Raw genomic sequence first — 17,154 nt, forward strand, 5'->3', positions numbered from 1 at the left:
AAACATATATAAACACCTGACAGTCTTTATATCAGCTAAAACCACCAATTTGTTTCACTGGATTCAGAATAAAACCAAATTCTGTCTTACCCAACAATTTTAGTATTTGAATATTGTTACGTGAAGATTTATTCCTGGTTACAATTATACTGTTAAGAAAGTATTATTATTTGCCTAAAATGAGAACACATCATAGTTAGTGGCGGCCGGTGAGTTTTGTTTTAGGTGGGGCTGAAAGTTTGTAAACCAAACCCCTGTAGGGGCGTCATCCTCCCCCAGAAGATTTCTTTGTGATTTTCACATACAAATATTGAAGATCTTTGCTCTTTCTCAACTTTGTGGTAATATTCTTTTCACAAAATAATAATAAAAATAATACGTTAATGTTAAATCTTACTTGTGAAAAGTAGTCCCCCGATTCCTATTTTCAACAGTCCGCTCATTTGAGCTGAACACCATCTTTGTTTTCTACCTGTCAACTGTCAGTTTAGGCTGCTCGCCGGCTCCTCATCACCACTTCAAGATGGCGGCCCAATTTCACGCGTCACAGCAGCCAATGCTGCGTCTGCTTAAAACATGTTGATGGGGGAGAGAGCTGGTTTTAGTTGTTTCTCTCGCGAGATCTGACAACACTGCGCGCGAACCAAACACGGCGAGGATAAGGCAAGATGGCGTCTGACGGTGAAGACGTCATTGCAGTCGTCACAGTTCAGTGTTCTTAATCTGTGCGTCCATGTACACATATATGTCCTTTATTACACTCTATTAAATAGAGTAAACATCGTTAATAACTGTTTGCATCCGGTTATATTAGTCTGAGCGCACTTTGACGCTTCTCCAGCTAGCTTAGCCTGCTAGTTAGCTTAGCTTGTTAGCTGCTAACAAAGAGAAGCGGAATTGATCAAAACACATCGCTAAGCAGAGATCAAGTGTGAGTGTAAAGTGTTGTGATTGTGTGAAAATGTGCGAAAGAACGATAGCAGAGTACGAGGAGGAACTTTGTCCAACAAAAGAGGAGAAGGAGCGACAACATCAAAAACGTCAAGTTGTGTTACACAGAACAGGTTTGTTTACTTCTTACTCTCACATGCTTACTAACTTTATATTTATTATTAACACTATTCTTGAACAGATTGTCTATAGGAAGATGAATTGTCATGTGAGGATGATGCACTGATTGTTTTACATTGTTCATAAAAACGAGACAGTTTCAGACACACAATATTTATGAGAGGTTGATGTTCCTCTCAGTTTGTAACAATGTGTATCAACATGTTTACACAAAACTCACACAGTCACCGGGGGAATATTCCAGAGAGCAGGTTAAGTGCAAACTCCTGAGTATGTAAAGCTCAAATGTTGTACCTCCAAAAATAGAGAGGTAAGACAAAGTCGGAGTCAGTTACCATGGTAACTGACGCTGTAAACTTAGCCTGCTAGCTGGCAGGTTTGACAAGTTATGTATGTGTGTAAAAGCTATACTGACCTGTTATTTCCTTCATATTGGTGCAGCCATTAACCTACTACAACACCTACTACATCCACCTACTCAGTGGCCTAGTGGTTAGAGTGTCCGCCCTGAGATCGGTAGGTTGTGAAATGGGACCCATTACTTCCCTGCTTGGCACTCAGCATCAAGGGTTGGAATTGGGGGTTAAATCACCATAAAAATGATTCCCGGGCGCGGCCACCGCTGCTGCTCACTGCTCCCCTCACCTCCCAGGGGGTGATCAAGGGTGATGGGTCAAATGCAGAGAATAATCTCGCCACACCTAGTGTGTGTGTGACAATCATTTGTACTTTAACTTTTTAACTTGGCAGTGATTGTCGAAAAAACAAAGCCTGATCTGAAGATGACATCTTGATCTCATATCATGTCAAACCAATTGGCCGTTCAGTATTAAGTGAAATGTCTTAAAGTCGCTTAAATTTGTCTTTAACCAAGCAACACTATGTTTTATCCAGTTACTCAATTAATCGAAAACTTTTCCAGTAGAACACTTGATTAATACAATTTTAAATAGCTACAGCCCTATATTTCATGTACGATTTAATATTTAGCATGTAGGAGTTAAAATGTGTTTTGTTTGTGTCCTGTAGACATCGATCAGCTGATTGGACACCAAGAAGAATGTCTCCCTCATCTGCAGGGGGACAGTTTCACTTTAGAGGATCCACAGCCCTCACATTTTAAAGGGGACGAGGAGGATCCACAGCCCCCTTATTTTAAAGAGGAAGAGGAGGGAGAGTGTCCTGTAGGGCAGGAGGAGGCTGATCTCACCAAGTTTCCACTGACTGTTGTCTCTGTGAAGACTGAAGAGCATGAAGACAAACCACCTGAGTCCTCACAGCTTCATCACAGTCCAAGTAAGCACAACATCCACATATCATCTAATACAATGTTTGTGACACATGTTCATCCGGGGGCCACATTTATGACTAAAGATGGAGATGTACTTGCTGTTTAACACCACCATTTAAAAATGAATGCTCATCAATCGTGTGAATTAGTGAAGTGAATTATATTTACCGTATTTTCCGCACTATAAGGCGCACCTAAAAACCTCCAATTTCCTCAAAAGCGGACAGTGCGCCTTATATATGGACCAATATTGAGCCACAACAGGTCTCGCAACTACAGTAACTACGCCGACTTCATTTTCCCCCTTCTGCGGCTGCTTATCGTGGAAGAACTTCTTCTACGGGGGAAAATGAAGTCGGCGGCTGCTTACGTAGTTGCGAGTAGGGATGATGCTCGAACCCGGTTTTCCCGGTTGTTCGATAAGAAAAGCACAGAGTCCTCGGACTCGAATCCCTTTTAGAGAACCGGTACCCGTTATCGAGACCACTATAGTAAAGAAAAAGAGTTGGTTCTTTATTCGAATCGCTGGGAACGACTCCCGTCCCGACCAGAAATGCCCCGTGTGACATCACAAGAAATGACGTCACGTAGCTCAGTCATTAGGCGCAGATAGCGAAAGCAGGAAAAAAATGGACCGGAAAAAGTGCTCCAAGGTGTAATAAAGTTCCAAACAAAAGGTACAATCCAATGAATAACTTTACTGACAGATTTGAGCAGGGTACAAACTCATGACCAACACTTTTACCACCAACCGGAAACATAGCAACCAGGCTAGCAACGCACCTCCTTTACGGCAGCTGTCGCAACGTTCTTAAAGGCCTACTGAAAGCCACTACTACCGACCACGCAGTCTGATAGTTTATATATTAATGATGAAATCTTAACATTGCAACACATGCCAATACGGCCGGGTTAACTTATAAACTGCAATTTTTAATTTCCCGCCACACTTCCGCTTAAAAACGTCTCGGTATGATGACGTATGCGCGTGACGTAGCCAGAAGAACACAGGTATGGCTTCCCCATTGAAGTCAATACGAAATAGCTCTGTTTTCATCTCATTATTCCACAGTATTCTGGACATCTGTGTTGGTGAATCTGTTGCAATCATGTTCATTGCATTATGGAGAAAGAAGCTGAGCAAGCAAAGAAGAAAGTTGTCGGTGCGAAGCGGATATTTTGCGAGGGAAGTCAGCAGCAACACGTACACAGCCGGCGCTTCTTTGTTTACATTCCCGAAAGATGCAGTGAAGATCGAAGAACTCGGACAACAGAGACTCTTACCAGGAGGACTTTGATTTGGATACACAGACACAGACGCGATACCGTGAGTACACAGCTGCGGTTCCAAACATTTGATCGCTTGCTATAACTAGCTCGAGCTAGTAGCTAGAAGCTAGCATAACAAACACCTAGGTGTTTGTTATGCGGGATTAATTTGTGGCATATTAAATATAAGCCTGGTTGTGTTGTGGCTAATAGAGTATATATATGTCTTGTGTTTATTTACTGTTGTAGTCATTCACAGCTGAATATCAGGTCCCACCCACGCGCTTCCAAACATTTGATCGCTTGCCCGTACGGCAGCCCATCTCAACTAAATCAGTGCAAATGAGGAGTATTGAGGCGGGCGTAGCCTTACAAGACTGCTTTGAGACTACAGACTGGGAAGTACTCTGTAAGCCTCATGGGACAGATATTGACAACATCACAGACTGCATCACTGACTACATCAATTTCTGTGAGGACTCCATCATCCCTACAAAAACTGTCCACTGTTACCCAAATAACAAGCCCTGGATCACCAGCCAGCTAAAGGTGCTGCTAAATAAAAAAAAGTGAGCCTTCAGATCCGGTGATTGGGACGAGTTGAAGAGGATTCAGTGGCAGCTCAAAGTTCAGCTTCAAGAGGGGAAAGATGCCTATAGAAGGAAACTTGAAGCTAAACTCCAACAGAACAACACTTGTGAGGTTTGGAAGGGTATGAAGGCCATCACAGGCTTCAACAATAAAGCCAAACTGCTGGATGGGGGTGTAGATAGAGCCAACGAGCTGAATTTGTTTTTCAATAGATTTAGCAATACACCCCTTACTGGCCCTCCCCCCACTACTCCTGTTCTCACACCTCCCCTGAACTTCAACACACTAACTCCTTCTCTTTTACCTGCCACAGCCGTTTCTCTCCCCCTCCCCCACTTCCACCCCCAATGAGAAAGCCAGCCCGGTGTGTCTGACACCTGGACTTGTAAGACGGCAGCTGGAGAGAGTCAATCCAGCTAAGTCAGCAGGCCCTGACCGAGTCAACCCCTGGGTCCTGAAGACTTGCGCAGCTCAGCTAACTGGGATCCTGCACTCCATTTTCAACCTGAGTCTGAAGCTAGAACGGATACCAGTGCTATGGAAAACATCCTGCATAGTGCCGGTGCCCAAGAAGCCCATCCCATCAGGCTCAAATGACTTCAGACCTGTTGCCCTGACGTCCCAGGTCATGAAGGTCCTCGAGAGACTTGTGCTGGATCAGCTGAGACCACTGGTGGCTCCTTCCCTGGATCCTCTACAGTTTGCATATCAGCCCCATGTAGGAGTGGACGATGCTGTTATCTACCTGGTTGCATCATGCTCACTCTCACCTGGATGGTGGGAGGGGCACTGTGAGCATCATGTTTTTTGATTTCTCCAGTGCCTTTAACACCATTCAGCCAATTCTGATGAGTGACAAGTTGCTCGGGATGGGTGTCAGTTCATCCATTGTCTCCTGGATCACTGATTACTTGTCTGACAGGCCCCAGTTTGTGCGACTGGGGAGCTCCCTGTCGGATACTGTGGTCAGTGGTGTAGGTGCTCCACAGGGGACCGTCCTGTCTCCTTTCCTGTTCACCCTGTACACCTCAGACTTCCAGTATATAAACCACTGCATAGAGAGTAGGTCCAGCGGTTACTCACAAAAAAGCTGAACTCATGAATGCTTGTTGCCACTATGGACTTAAAAAGTTACGTACTGTGAGTTCTTCCCTTCATCCATGGCTCCAACATTTTTCTTTTTCAGGTCCTCCTGAAGCAATGTTGTACTTCCGTGCCATTTTGCAGGAAACGGTCTTCTTTGAAGTCTTTAAAGTGAAGTGTTCCCACACTTTTGACGACTTAGGTCGTACACTTTTCTCCATTGAAGCAATAACCTCAAGATTTTTCTCCGCTAAACTACCGGTAGTGTTTTCCTGCGCCATTTTTCGAATTTTTCCGGCAAAGGAGACGCCGTCGTCACGTGAGCTGCACATGACACGTCATTGGCTAGCTTACGCCACCTCATGAGACGTAGCCTCACCGCCGCCCTGGCGCTGTTTTGTACTGTTTTTGTACTTATTTTGATTATTGTTTCTCAGCTGTTTGTAAATGTTGCAGTTTATAAATAAAGGTTTATAAAACAAAAAAAACAACAACAACAACAACAACAACAAAAAAGCCTCCGCGCATGCGCATAGCATAGTTCCAACGAATCGATGACTAAATTAATCGCCAACTATTTTGGTAATCGATTTAATCGATTAGTTGTTGCAGCCCTAATACACACACACACATATTATATTATATATATATATATATATATATATATATATATATATATATATATATATATATATATATATATATATATATATATATATATATATATATATATATATATATATATATACACACACACATATATTATATTATATATATATATATACACTACCGTTCAAAAGTTTGGGGTCTCCCAAACAATTTTGTGGAATAGCCTTCATTTCTAAGAACAAGAATAGACTGTCGAGTTTCAGATGAAAGTTCTCTTTTTCTGGCCATTTTGAGCGTTTGATTGACCCCCCAAATGTGATGCTCCAGAAACTCAATCTGCTCAAAGGAAGGTCCGTTTTGTAGCTTCTGTAACGAGCTAAACTGTTTTCAGATGTGTGAACATGATTGCACAAGGGTTTTCTAATCATCAATTAGCCTTCTGATCCAATGAGCAAACACATTGTACCATTAGAACACTGGAGTGATAGTTGCTGGAAATGGGCCTCTATACACCTATGTAGATATTGCACCAAAAACCAGACATTTGCAGCTAGAATAGTCATTTACCACATTAGCAATGTATAGAGTGTATTTCTTTAAAGTTAAGACTAGTTTAAAGTTATCTTCATTGAAAAGTACAGTGCTTTTCCTTCAAAAATAAGGACATTTCAATGTGACCCCAAACTTTTGAACGGTAGTATATATATATATATATATATATATATATATATATATATATATATATATATATATATATATATATATATATATATATATATATACTGTATGTATGTATATATATATACTGTATGTATGTATGCATATATATATATATATATATACTGTATATTTATGTATATATGTTTAGTTTAACAGTCCAGTTGTGATTGATTGAATGCCCTGAGAATTATACTGGACATTCTTTTGTAATTGCCACAAAATAACGTGTAGTATTTTGTTAATTTCTTGCCAAATGTTCTTTTCTTTTATAGATATTTTCAAAGCAGAATATTGTCCTTAGGGCCCTCTGGCACCTCACGGGGGACCCGTAAAATCTGTGCCTCTTAAGACCTCACTGTTGGCTTTGTACGCTCATGTTACTTCTCAACTAGTCAAAGTTGATGCTAATCGACCTGTTTCTTCTCCTTTTTACTGAATGTGAAAGCAAAAGTGAGTCCACAAATAACCGAATCGTAAAGCAGAATCGAAAATTAAATCTGAATTGGTAAAATCTTATCTATGTCGATCCCAGCATGTGTTTGTCTTCTTGTGTCCTGCAGACGTCTGTGAAAAATATTGTCCACCTGAGCAGCAGGAGGGGTCCTCCAGTATGGAGCAGAAGAGGTCACAGCACCTCCACGTGAAAGAAGAGGAGCCACAGCCCCCCCACTTTAAAGATGAAGAAAAACAGCGGCTGTCCCCCCACTTCATAGAGGAAGACAAGAGACACCTCATCAGTGTGAAGAGTGAAGATGATGAGGTGAAAGGTGAGAGTGAGGAGAAGAGAGAGGCGGAGCCTCCAAGCAGCAGCTCAACTCAACACATGACAACAGAAGCTGATGGAGACCACTGTGGAGGATCACAAGCAGACAAGCTCTTAGCTCCACTATCAGATAGTGAGGACACAACGTCACACTCTCCTGACACTGATGATGAACACTCTAAAGATGATAAGACATGTCACACTGACAACACACACTTCACATGTTCTCACTGTGACAAAACCTTTAAATCTCTTAGTAAATTGAAAGTACACATGAGAATACACACTGGAGAAAAACCTTTTTCGTGTTCAATCTGCGGTAAAGATTTTACTCAAAGTCAATATTTCAAAGCACACATGAGAATACACACTGGAGAAAAACCTTTTTCCTGCTCAGAATGTGGTAAAAGTTTTGCAGTAAGTCACCATTTAAAAATACACATGAGAACACACACTGGAAAAAAAACATTTTTCCTGCTCAGAATGTGGTAAAAGTTTTGCAGTAAGTCAAAGTTTAAAAGAACACATGAGAACACACACTGGAGAAAAACCTTTTTTTCTGCTCAGAATGTGGTAAAGGTTTTGAAAAAAATGTAAGTTTAAAAGTACACATGAGAACACACACTGGAGAAAAACCTTTTCATGTTCAATCTACTGTAAAGATTTTACTCATAGGCACAATTTGAAAATACACATGAGGAAACACACTGGAGAAAAACCTTTTTCCTGCTCAGAATGTGGTAAAAGTTTTGCAGTAAGTCACCATTTCAAAGAACACATGAGAATACACACTGGAGAAAAACCTTTTTCCTGCTCAGAATGTGGTAAAAGTTTTGTAACAAATCAAAGTTTAAAGGGACACTTAAGAAAACACACTGGAGAAAAACCTTTTCCCTGCTCAGAATGTGGTAAAAGTTTTGTAAAAAATGTAAGTCTAAAAGTACACATGAGAACACACACTGGTGAAAAACCATACTCCTGTTCAAGCTGCAACAAACGTTTTCGTTACCTAAACACTCTTACAGTACACATGAGAACACACACAGGCTAAAAACCATACTCCTGTTCAAGCTGCAACAAACGTTTTCGTTACCTAAAAACTCTTACAGTACACATGAGAACACACACAGGACAGAAAGTGTTGAGTTGCAGTGTGTGTGGTGAAAGATTCTCTTCTAAGTACCAGTGTAAGAAACACAAGTGTGCTGGTGAGAACAGCAGCAGCAAATGAAAATGCAGGATTTGAAATAAACTGTCAAAACTTTAACTTTGACCTTCTAACAACATCAGCACATAGATTCTAACATTTATCGATTAGATATTTTTGATTATTGCTTTTTTCAGTCCAGTACATGTTTTAATATACATTGTGTACTTGTATTTAAAAATTAACACAACACTTTGACTGTAAAGGTGAGAATAAACAAGATAAAACATGTTATAAATACATTTTATGTGTATAGAGATATTTACAAATCATTTTTAGTTATTAATGATGTTATAGATGAACTCATTTTTATGATGTACATATTTGTTTTACATTTGTTCATACCTTTTCTTTTGAGTACACATAAATCCCTCTTAGTTCATATTTACTGGTTCACATCTGAAACATCTTCTGGACCACTTCTGGAAGCATATTATTATTTACTTTATACATCATTTAAGCAGTTGTGTTCTATACAAGATCATTTACTTTTAAAATGTGTGACTTTATGAATCATTTGTTGGGTCTCTATAATCCATTCTGTTATCTATCTTTATTAATCTATTGCTGCCCCGCGACCGGGGCAGCAAGGGGTAGCATCCCAACCTGCATCTTCCGTGAGGGAGAAACCCAACTAAGCTACAGAATGACCTACTGAGAAATACCCCCAGGGGAACCCGAGCGGGGGCGAGGATGAGTTCCCCAACAGGACGGATCCAACGTTGACGACTTTAGCAAACGGCTTAACGACAATGACAACCGTAAGATGCATCTGTGGCAAGAGCCTCAAGAACGAGTGTGGCCTAAAAATCCATCAGGGTCGAATGAAGTGCTTGGTGCAGGAGAGTGACACACAGCGCACAGGACCGAGTCCTGGTGAGACGACGGAGGAGCCCGGCCGGGACACACCCCACAGAGCCCAGAACCTCCATGTGATAAACCCTCCAGCTCCTAGCAAAGTAATTAAGCAGTCTCGTATCAAGTGGCCTCCTGCAAGCCAACACAAAGTGTGGCACCAATTCGACGAGCACACAGCCAGAATCATCGAATCCATAGCCAAAGGGGATGTCGACAGATGGCTTCAGACCATGACCACCATCATTGTTTCTTATGGAGCAGAGAGGTTCGGTGTGGAAGAGGACAAGCCCATCAGTTCCAACTACACCATGAACCGAAGGGCAGAACAGATCCATCAACTGCGGCAAGAGCTCCGGTCCCTGGCAAGGCAGTACAAGGCAGCATCTGAGGAGGAGAAGGCGCCATTGGCTGAACTCCGGAACATCATCAGGAAGAAACTGACGACCCTACGTAGAGCTGAATGGCACAGGAGGCGCAGGAGAGAGAGAGCCAGGAAGCAAACTACATTCATAGCTAATCCATTTGGATTTATCAAACAGCTGTTGGGGCAGAAACACAGTGGGCGTCTAGTTTGCTCCAAAGAAGAAGTTAACAACTTCTTGAAAAACAACCTGAGCGACCCTGAAAAAGAGAAAGAGCTAGGGCCCCTCAGTGCCTTATTGGACATACCATCTCCCACTATCAAATTCATCACCAGCGAGCCCACCTGGAAGGAAATCCAGGAGGTTGTTACTGCAGCCAGAGCCAGTTCAGCTCCAGGACCCAGTGGAGTACCCTACAAGGTGTACAAGCGATGCCCGGAACTCCTTAGAATCCTTTGGAGGATCCTGCGAGTGATTTGGCGCAGAGGAACTGTTGCAGACCAGTGGAGGCAGGCTGAGGGTGTTTGGATACCTAAAGAGGAAAATTCCACCAAGCTGGAGCAGTTCAGGACCATCTCGCTCCTTAGCGTTGAGGGAAAGATCTTCTTCAGCATCCTTTCCAGAAGGTTGACTGACTTCCTCCTCAAGAATGCCTACATCGACACCTCAGTCCAGAAAGGTGGAATCCCAGGTGTGCCAGGATGCGTGGAACATACCGGTGTGGTTTCCCGGCTGATCAGGGAGGCGCGGGAGGGTAAGGGAGACCTTGCTGTGCTTTGGCTTGACCTTGCCAATGCGTACGGCTCCATACCCCACAAGCTCGTGGAGACTACCCTGGACCGACACCATGTACCCAAGAAGATCAAAGACCTCATCCTGAATTACTACGGGAACTTCAGGCTCAGGGTCACTTCCGGGAGGATAACATCAGATTGGCACAGGCTTGAAAAAGGCATTATAACTGGGTGTACAATCTCAGTTTGCCTCTTTGCCCTAGCCATGAACATGGTAGTCAAGGCAGCTGAAACGGAATGCAGAGGCCCTCTGTCGAAGTCTGGAACTCGACAGCCCCCCCATCAGATCCAGCCGCACTGCCGTGTCGCCCTTCTGTCCGGACGACGATGACAAGACCAGAAATACACTTCAAAAGCTCCAGAGTTTTACCTCCAAAAATAGAGAGGTAAGACAAAGTCAGAGTCAGCTGCATAAAACACTGAAAGGGATTGGCGCGGTTGGGAGAGTGGCCGTGCCAGCAACCTGAGGGTTCCTGGTTCGATCCCCACCTTCTACCAACCTCGTCACGTCCGTTGTGTCCCGCCATCAGTGTGAGAATGTGTGTGAATGGGTAAAGTACCTTGAAGGTAGAAAAGCGCTATACAAGTATAACCCATTTACCATTGTTCCTATAACCCCTTTGTTCAAATGTTTGTTCCACTTGGCATCTTGTCTGACTCGCACCATGCACAGCCTTCCTTGTCACATATTGTTCCTTTTCCCGCTATCCATCCAGTAATTCAAACTGATCCAGCAGCGCGACTGAAGATTATTTTTATTTACAAAAATCAAGGAACCAGGATACTCGGGAAACAAAATAAAAGGTAGCCTATATAAAACGACATATATGTGCACATGTATGCACTGATTAAAAATACAGAACTATAATGCCCACGTTTAGACTTTCTCCATCACACGCCATCTTGTTTTTTCCTCCTTCTTCTTCTTTCTATTTCCAGCAGACTAGTAGAACATCTTAGGTGTATTGCTGCCCTCCATAGGTTCTTCACGGGATTTCCTCCTTCTGTCCTATGGCCCACACTACATTCTACAGTCCAGTAGGTGGCAGTATGAACCTTTCAAGTCATGGCTGCAAACTGCCAGTAAGAAGAAGAAGTAATAGAGCTGGTTGCTTGTTTCTCTCGCGAGATCTGACAACATGTTTGAATAGAACAATTGACAGGATGACAACATCCAAACAAACCAAGTCATCTCCAATACATCTCAACATTACACACATCCTCCAGGCTGAGTTAGTCTAGATGATGAAGTAAGCTGGAAACTACATGGAAGTCATATAAAAGAAAACATTTAAAGATTGACTGCGATAATGAATAGAATAAAATACATACCCACAAATATTAACTACTTTTATTGTACCCAACTTTAGTTGAAGCATACATTGTTTATTGCATAAAGGTCTGGGGACATACATATAAAACAATCACACAACAATATTCATATTACAAAAGAGAGTAATAAAGATAATTAAAAGAATGGATTATAGAGACCCAACAAAAGATTCATAAAGTCACACATTTTAAAATTGTATAAAAGACAACTGTTCAAATGATGTATAAAGTAAATAATAATATGCTTCCAGAAATGGTCCAGAAGATGTTTCAGATGTGAACCAGTAAATATGAACTAAGAGGGATTTATGTGTACTCAAAAGCAAAGGTATGAACACATGTAAAACAAATATGTATATCATATAAAGGAGTTCATCTATGGAATCATCTACAATTAGAAAATAAAATATGTAACACTTCATTATTTCAAAAACATATATAAAACACTAATATGAATAAGTATAAAAGTGAATAATGAATATCTACACTTCAAATGTTTATTGTATGTAACATATTTTATGTACTGTTTATTCTCACCTTTTCAGTCAAATTGTTCTGTTCATTTTAAAGTACACAAATGTGTATATTAAAGGCCTACTGAAATTATTTTTTATTTTTTTTAAACAGGGATAGCAGATCCATTCTATGTGTCATACTTGATCATTTCGCGATATTGCCATATTTTTGCTGAAAGGATTTAGTAGAGAACAACGACGATAAAAATCGCAACTTTTGGTATCTGATAAAAAAAAAGCCTTGCCCCTAGTCAGTTGAAAGTCTCCTCACATTCTACCATTGTTTTCAATGGCAGCTAGAGCGATTCGGACCGAGAAAGCGACGATTACCCCGTTAATTTGAGCGAGGATGAAAGATTTGTGGATGAGGAAAGTGAGAGTGAAGGACTACAGTGCAGTACGTATCTTTTTTCGCTCTGACCGTAACTTAGGTACAAGCTGGCTCATTGGATTCCACACTTTCTCCTTTTTCTATTGTGGATCACGGATTTGTATTTTAAACCACCTCAGATACTATATCCTCTTGAAAATGAGAGTCGAGAACGCGAAATGGACATTCACAGTGACTTTTATCTCCACGACAATACATCGATGAAACACTTTAGCTACGGAGCTAACGTGATAGCATCGTGCTTAACTGCATATAGAAACAAAATAAATAAATCCCTGACTGGAAGGATAGACAGAAGATCAACAATACTATTAAACCATAGACATGTAACTACACGGTTGATGCTTTCCAGCCTGGCGAAGCTTAACAATGCTGTTGCTAACGACGCCATTGAAGCTAACTTAGCAACCGGACCTCACATAGCTATGGTAAAAACATTAGCTATCCACCTACGCCAGCTCTCATCTGCTCATCAACACCCGTGCTCACCTGCGTTCCAGCGATCGACGGTCCGACGAAGGACTTCACCCGATCACAGATGCGGTCGGCGAGACGGAGGAAGTTAAGGTGAGTTCGCCGGCTAGCGCGTCTGCTATCCATCTCTGTCCTCCTGGCTGTGTTGCTGTAGTCCGCCGCTAATACACCGATCCCACCTACAACTTTCTTCTTTGCCGTCTTCATTGTTCATTTAACAAATTGCAAAAGATTCACCAACACGGATGTCCAGAATACTGTGGAATTTTGAAATTAAAACAGAGCTTTTTTGTATTGTATTCAATGGGGTACCAATACTTCCGTATCAATCGTTTACGTCACGCGCATACCTCATCATATCTCGACGTTTTCAGCCGGAAGTTTCCCGGGAAATTTAAAATTGCACTTTATAAGTTAACTTGGCCATATTAGCATGTGTTGCAATGTTAAGATTTCATCATTGATATATAAACTATCAGACTGCGTGGTCGCTAGTAGTGGCTTTCAGTAGGCCTTTAACTCATGTACTTGACTGAAATAAAAGCACTAATCTGAAGTGTCTAATCTATAAATGTTAGAATCATATTAACAAGATTGTGTTACACACACAACAATGATGTCACACATGTTATATGTACTGATGTTGTTTGAAAGTCAAAGTTAAAGTTTTGACAGTTTATTTCAAATCCTGCATCTTCATTTGCTGCTGCTGTTCTCACCAGCACACTTGTGTTTCTTACACTGGTACTTAGAAGAGAATCTTTCACCACACACACTGCAACTCAACACTTTCTCTACTGTGTGTGTTCTCATGTGTATTTTAATGGATTTTGGGAAACTAAAGCTTTTGTTGCAGCTTGAACAGGAGTATGGTTTTTCACCAGAATGCGTTATCATGTGTGATTTTAATTGGGGCCTTCGAGTAAAATCTTTACCACAGATTGAACATGAAAAAGGTTTTTCACCAGTGTGTATTCTCATGTGTACTTTAAAACTTTCATTTCTTGCAAAACTTTTACCACATTCTGAGCAGAAAAAAGGTTTTTCTCCACTGTGTCTTCTCATGTGTACTTTTAAATGTTGTTTTATTACAAAACTTTTACCACAATCTGAGCAGGGAAAAGGTTTTTCTCCCGTGTGTTTTCTCATGTGTACTTTTAAAGGGCTTTTTCGTACAAAAGTTTTACCACATTCTAAGCAGGAAAAAGGTTTTTCTCCAGTGTGTATTCTCACATGTTCTTTCAGCATTTGTTTTAGTCTAAAATCTCTACCGCATTCTGAGCAGGAAAAAGGTTTTTCTCCAGTGTGTATTCTCATGTGTCTTCTCAAATTGTGGCTTTGAGTAAAATCTTTACCACATTCTGAGCAGGAAAAAGGTTTTCCTCCAGTGTGTATTCTCATATGTTCTTTCAGCATTAGTTTTAGTCTAAAATCTGTACCGCATTCTGAGCAGGAAAAAGGTTTTTCTCCAGTGTGTATTCTCATGTGTGTTTTTAGACGACAATGGTATTTAAAAGTTTTGTCACAGTGAGAACATGTGAAGTGTGTGTTGTCAGTGTGACATGTCTTATCATCTTTAGAGTGTTCATCATCAGTGTCAGGAGAGTGTGACGTTGTGTCCTCACTATCTGATAGTGGAGCTAAGAGCTTGTCTGCTTGTGATCCTCCACAGTGGTCTCCATCAGCTTCTGTTGTCATGTGTTGAGTTGAGCTGCTGCTTGGAGGCTCCGCCTCTCTCTTCTCCTCACTTTCACCTTTGACCTCATCACCTTCACCCTTCACAGGGACACCAATTACTGGGAACTCCTCCAAACATTCAAGATGCTCTCCCTCCTGACTGATGCTGTGTTCCTCCTCTTCCTCTTTAATGTGAGGGCTCAGTGGATCCACCGCTTTCTCTTTAAAATGGTGTGTCAGTGGGTCCTCCTCTTCCTCTTTAAAATGGGGTGTCAGTGGATCCACCTCTTCCTCCTTAATGTGAGGGCTCAGTGGATCCACCACTTCCTCTTTAAAATGGGGTGTCAGTGGGTCCTCCTCTTCCTTTTTAAAATGGGGGATCAGTGGGTATTCCTCTTCCTTCTTAATGTGGGAGGGCTGTGGCTCCTCCGTCCGCATCCTGAACCTCCACTTCTGTTGCTCAGGGTGAAGATGTTCTTCCCAGACGTCTGCAAGACAAACACACCATCTCTGCTCAGTCACACAATGCATTCAGTACTTTTACATGCACTTAGGAAAAACACGTTATCGTATGAACTGTCTTGAAATCTCAGTGACGCACAAACACGCTGCTCTTTACAACATTATACACAGGAAAATCAAAACAAACAAGGACAAAAGGACTTTTTACTATGGATAGACTATATGGTTTAAAATTGATTTTGTGATCTATTATTTCATATAGAATTACTATGTTATTACTATAATTAATATAATATTAATTATAATTAATATTAATATTACTATATTTTATGTTGCACGATTGCACCAAGAAAAATTCCTAGTTTGTGAACCCGTTCTCAAACAATGGCAATAAAACTATTCTGATTCTGATTCTTTTTTTTTTTCTTTTTCTTTTGTATGTCCTGCCCAGCTTCTAAGGCAAATCATATAGTAGATGTAGATGCCCATATCGGCTGTTCAGATTTACTTTACAAAAGAGAAGTGTAGGATACTTCTCTTGTTGCCTTATTTGTATTTGACTTTATTAAATGTATTTATATTATCATTTGGTGCAGCCGGGCCGGAGCAGGAGGGGATAGAAAGAGAGAAAAAGGAAGACAGAGGGGGGATTGTGGGGACAAGAGGGGGATTAGACAGAGAGACAAAAACAACAACAGCAAACACAACAACAACAACAACAGAGCAACATCAGCAAATACGACATGTACAAATATGATGGTAAAAGTAATAGCAAATAAGCAGTTAGCGAAAATAAAAAATAATACAGAAATGACAATGAGCATTATTACACTAAAAATGGAGCAATATGAATACCAATAGAAATAGTGCTATTGATAATAAACAATACCAATACTTTTCCTTTATTATCAACAATACAATTGTTCAAATGCAACAATACATATACGTAATGATAACTTGAGATACGAAAGAATGCAGAAAAATGGAGGGGAAGAAAGAGAAGCAACCTACATTAACCTTGTAGATTGTTATAGTAACAATAGGTTAAGCTTTGTCAGTGTGCCATGTGTTATACCCAGTTTACCCTAGGGCAACAACGTTAATATATGTTTGATGAAACGTGATTATGTGCATGAGTGTATGTGTGTATATGTACTTGTATATGTACAGTATGTGTATATGTGTGCTTGTACAGTGAATGTATATGTACAGTATGTGTATATGTGTGTTTGTACAGTGAATGTATATGTATAGAATGTGTATATCTGTGTTTGTACAGTGAATGTATATGTACAGTAAGTGTATATGTGTGTTTGTACAGTGAATGTATATGTATAGTATGTGTATGTGTGTGTTTGTACAGTGAATGTATATGTACAGTATGTGTATACAGTATGTATGTTTGTACAGTGAATGTATATGTACAGTATGTGTATATGTATGTTTGTACAGTGAGTGTATATGTACAGTATGTGTATATGTATGTTTTTACAGTGAATGTATATGTACAGTATGTGTATGTGTATGTTTGTATAATGAGTGTGCGTGTGGATGTACGAACTTTGAGTGTGTAAATATGTACTGTATTTGTATATGTATGTGGGAGCGTAGGTACCTATGTATGTGTGTATGTATGTATGTGAGCATATGTGAATTTGTATGTACAATACATTTGACTCTCAGTG

General features: G+C 40.7%; 2 protein-coding genes across 2 annotated transcripts in view; one reads left to right on the forward strand and one right to left on the reverse strand.

The window, feature by feature from the left end:
- The window catches only part of LOC133640879 (histone-lysine N-methyltransferase PRDM9-like), a 56,208-nt gene that overhangs the window by 31,831 nt on the left and 7,223 nt on the right, over positions 1-17,154 (reverse strand). The window contains exons 2-4 of the mRNA XM_062034561.1: positions 14,036-15,495; positions 10,541-10,658; positions 10,251-10,477 (exon numbers count right to left, since the gene is read on the reverse strand). Of these exons, the coding sequence (XP_061890545.1) occupies positions 10,251-10,477; positions 10,541-10,658; positions 14,036-15,495 (1,805 nt within the window). The remainder of the gene's footprint in view (positions 1-10,250; positions 10,478-10,540; positions 10,659-14,035; positions 15,496-17,154) is intronic.
- LOC133640714 (oocyte zinc finger protein XlCOF8.4-like) lies at positions 629-8,864 on the forward strand. The gene is made up of 3 exons (XM_062034287.1): positions 629-1,064; positions 2,101-2,367; positions 7,195-8,864. Exons 1-3 carry the CDS (start codon positions 962-964, stop codon positions 7,887-7,889), a joined length of 1,065 nt encoding a protein of 354 aa, XP_061890271.1. The 5' UTR covers positions 629-961; the 3' UTR covers positions 7,890-8,864.

The sequence above is a fragment of the Entelurus aequoreus genome, linkage group LG23 (genome assembly GCF_033978785.1).
Source record: "Entelurus aequoreus isolate RoL-2023_Sb linkage group LG23, RoL_Eaeq_v1.1, whole genome shotgun sequence".
Taxonomy (NCBI): domain Eukaryota; kingdom Metazoa; phylum Chordata; class Actinopteri; order Syngnathiformes; family Syngnathidae; genus Entelurus; species Entelurus aequoreus.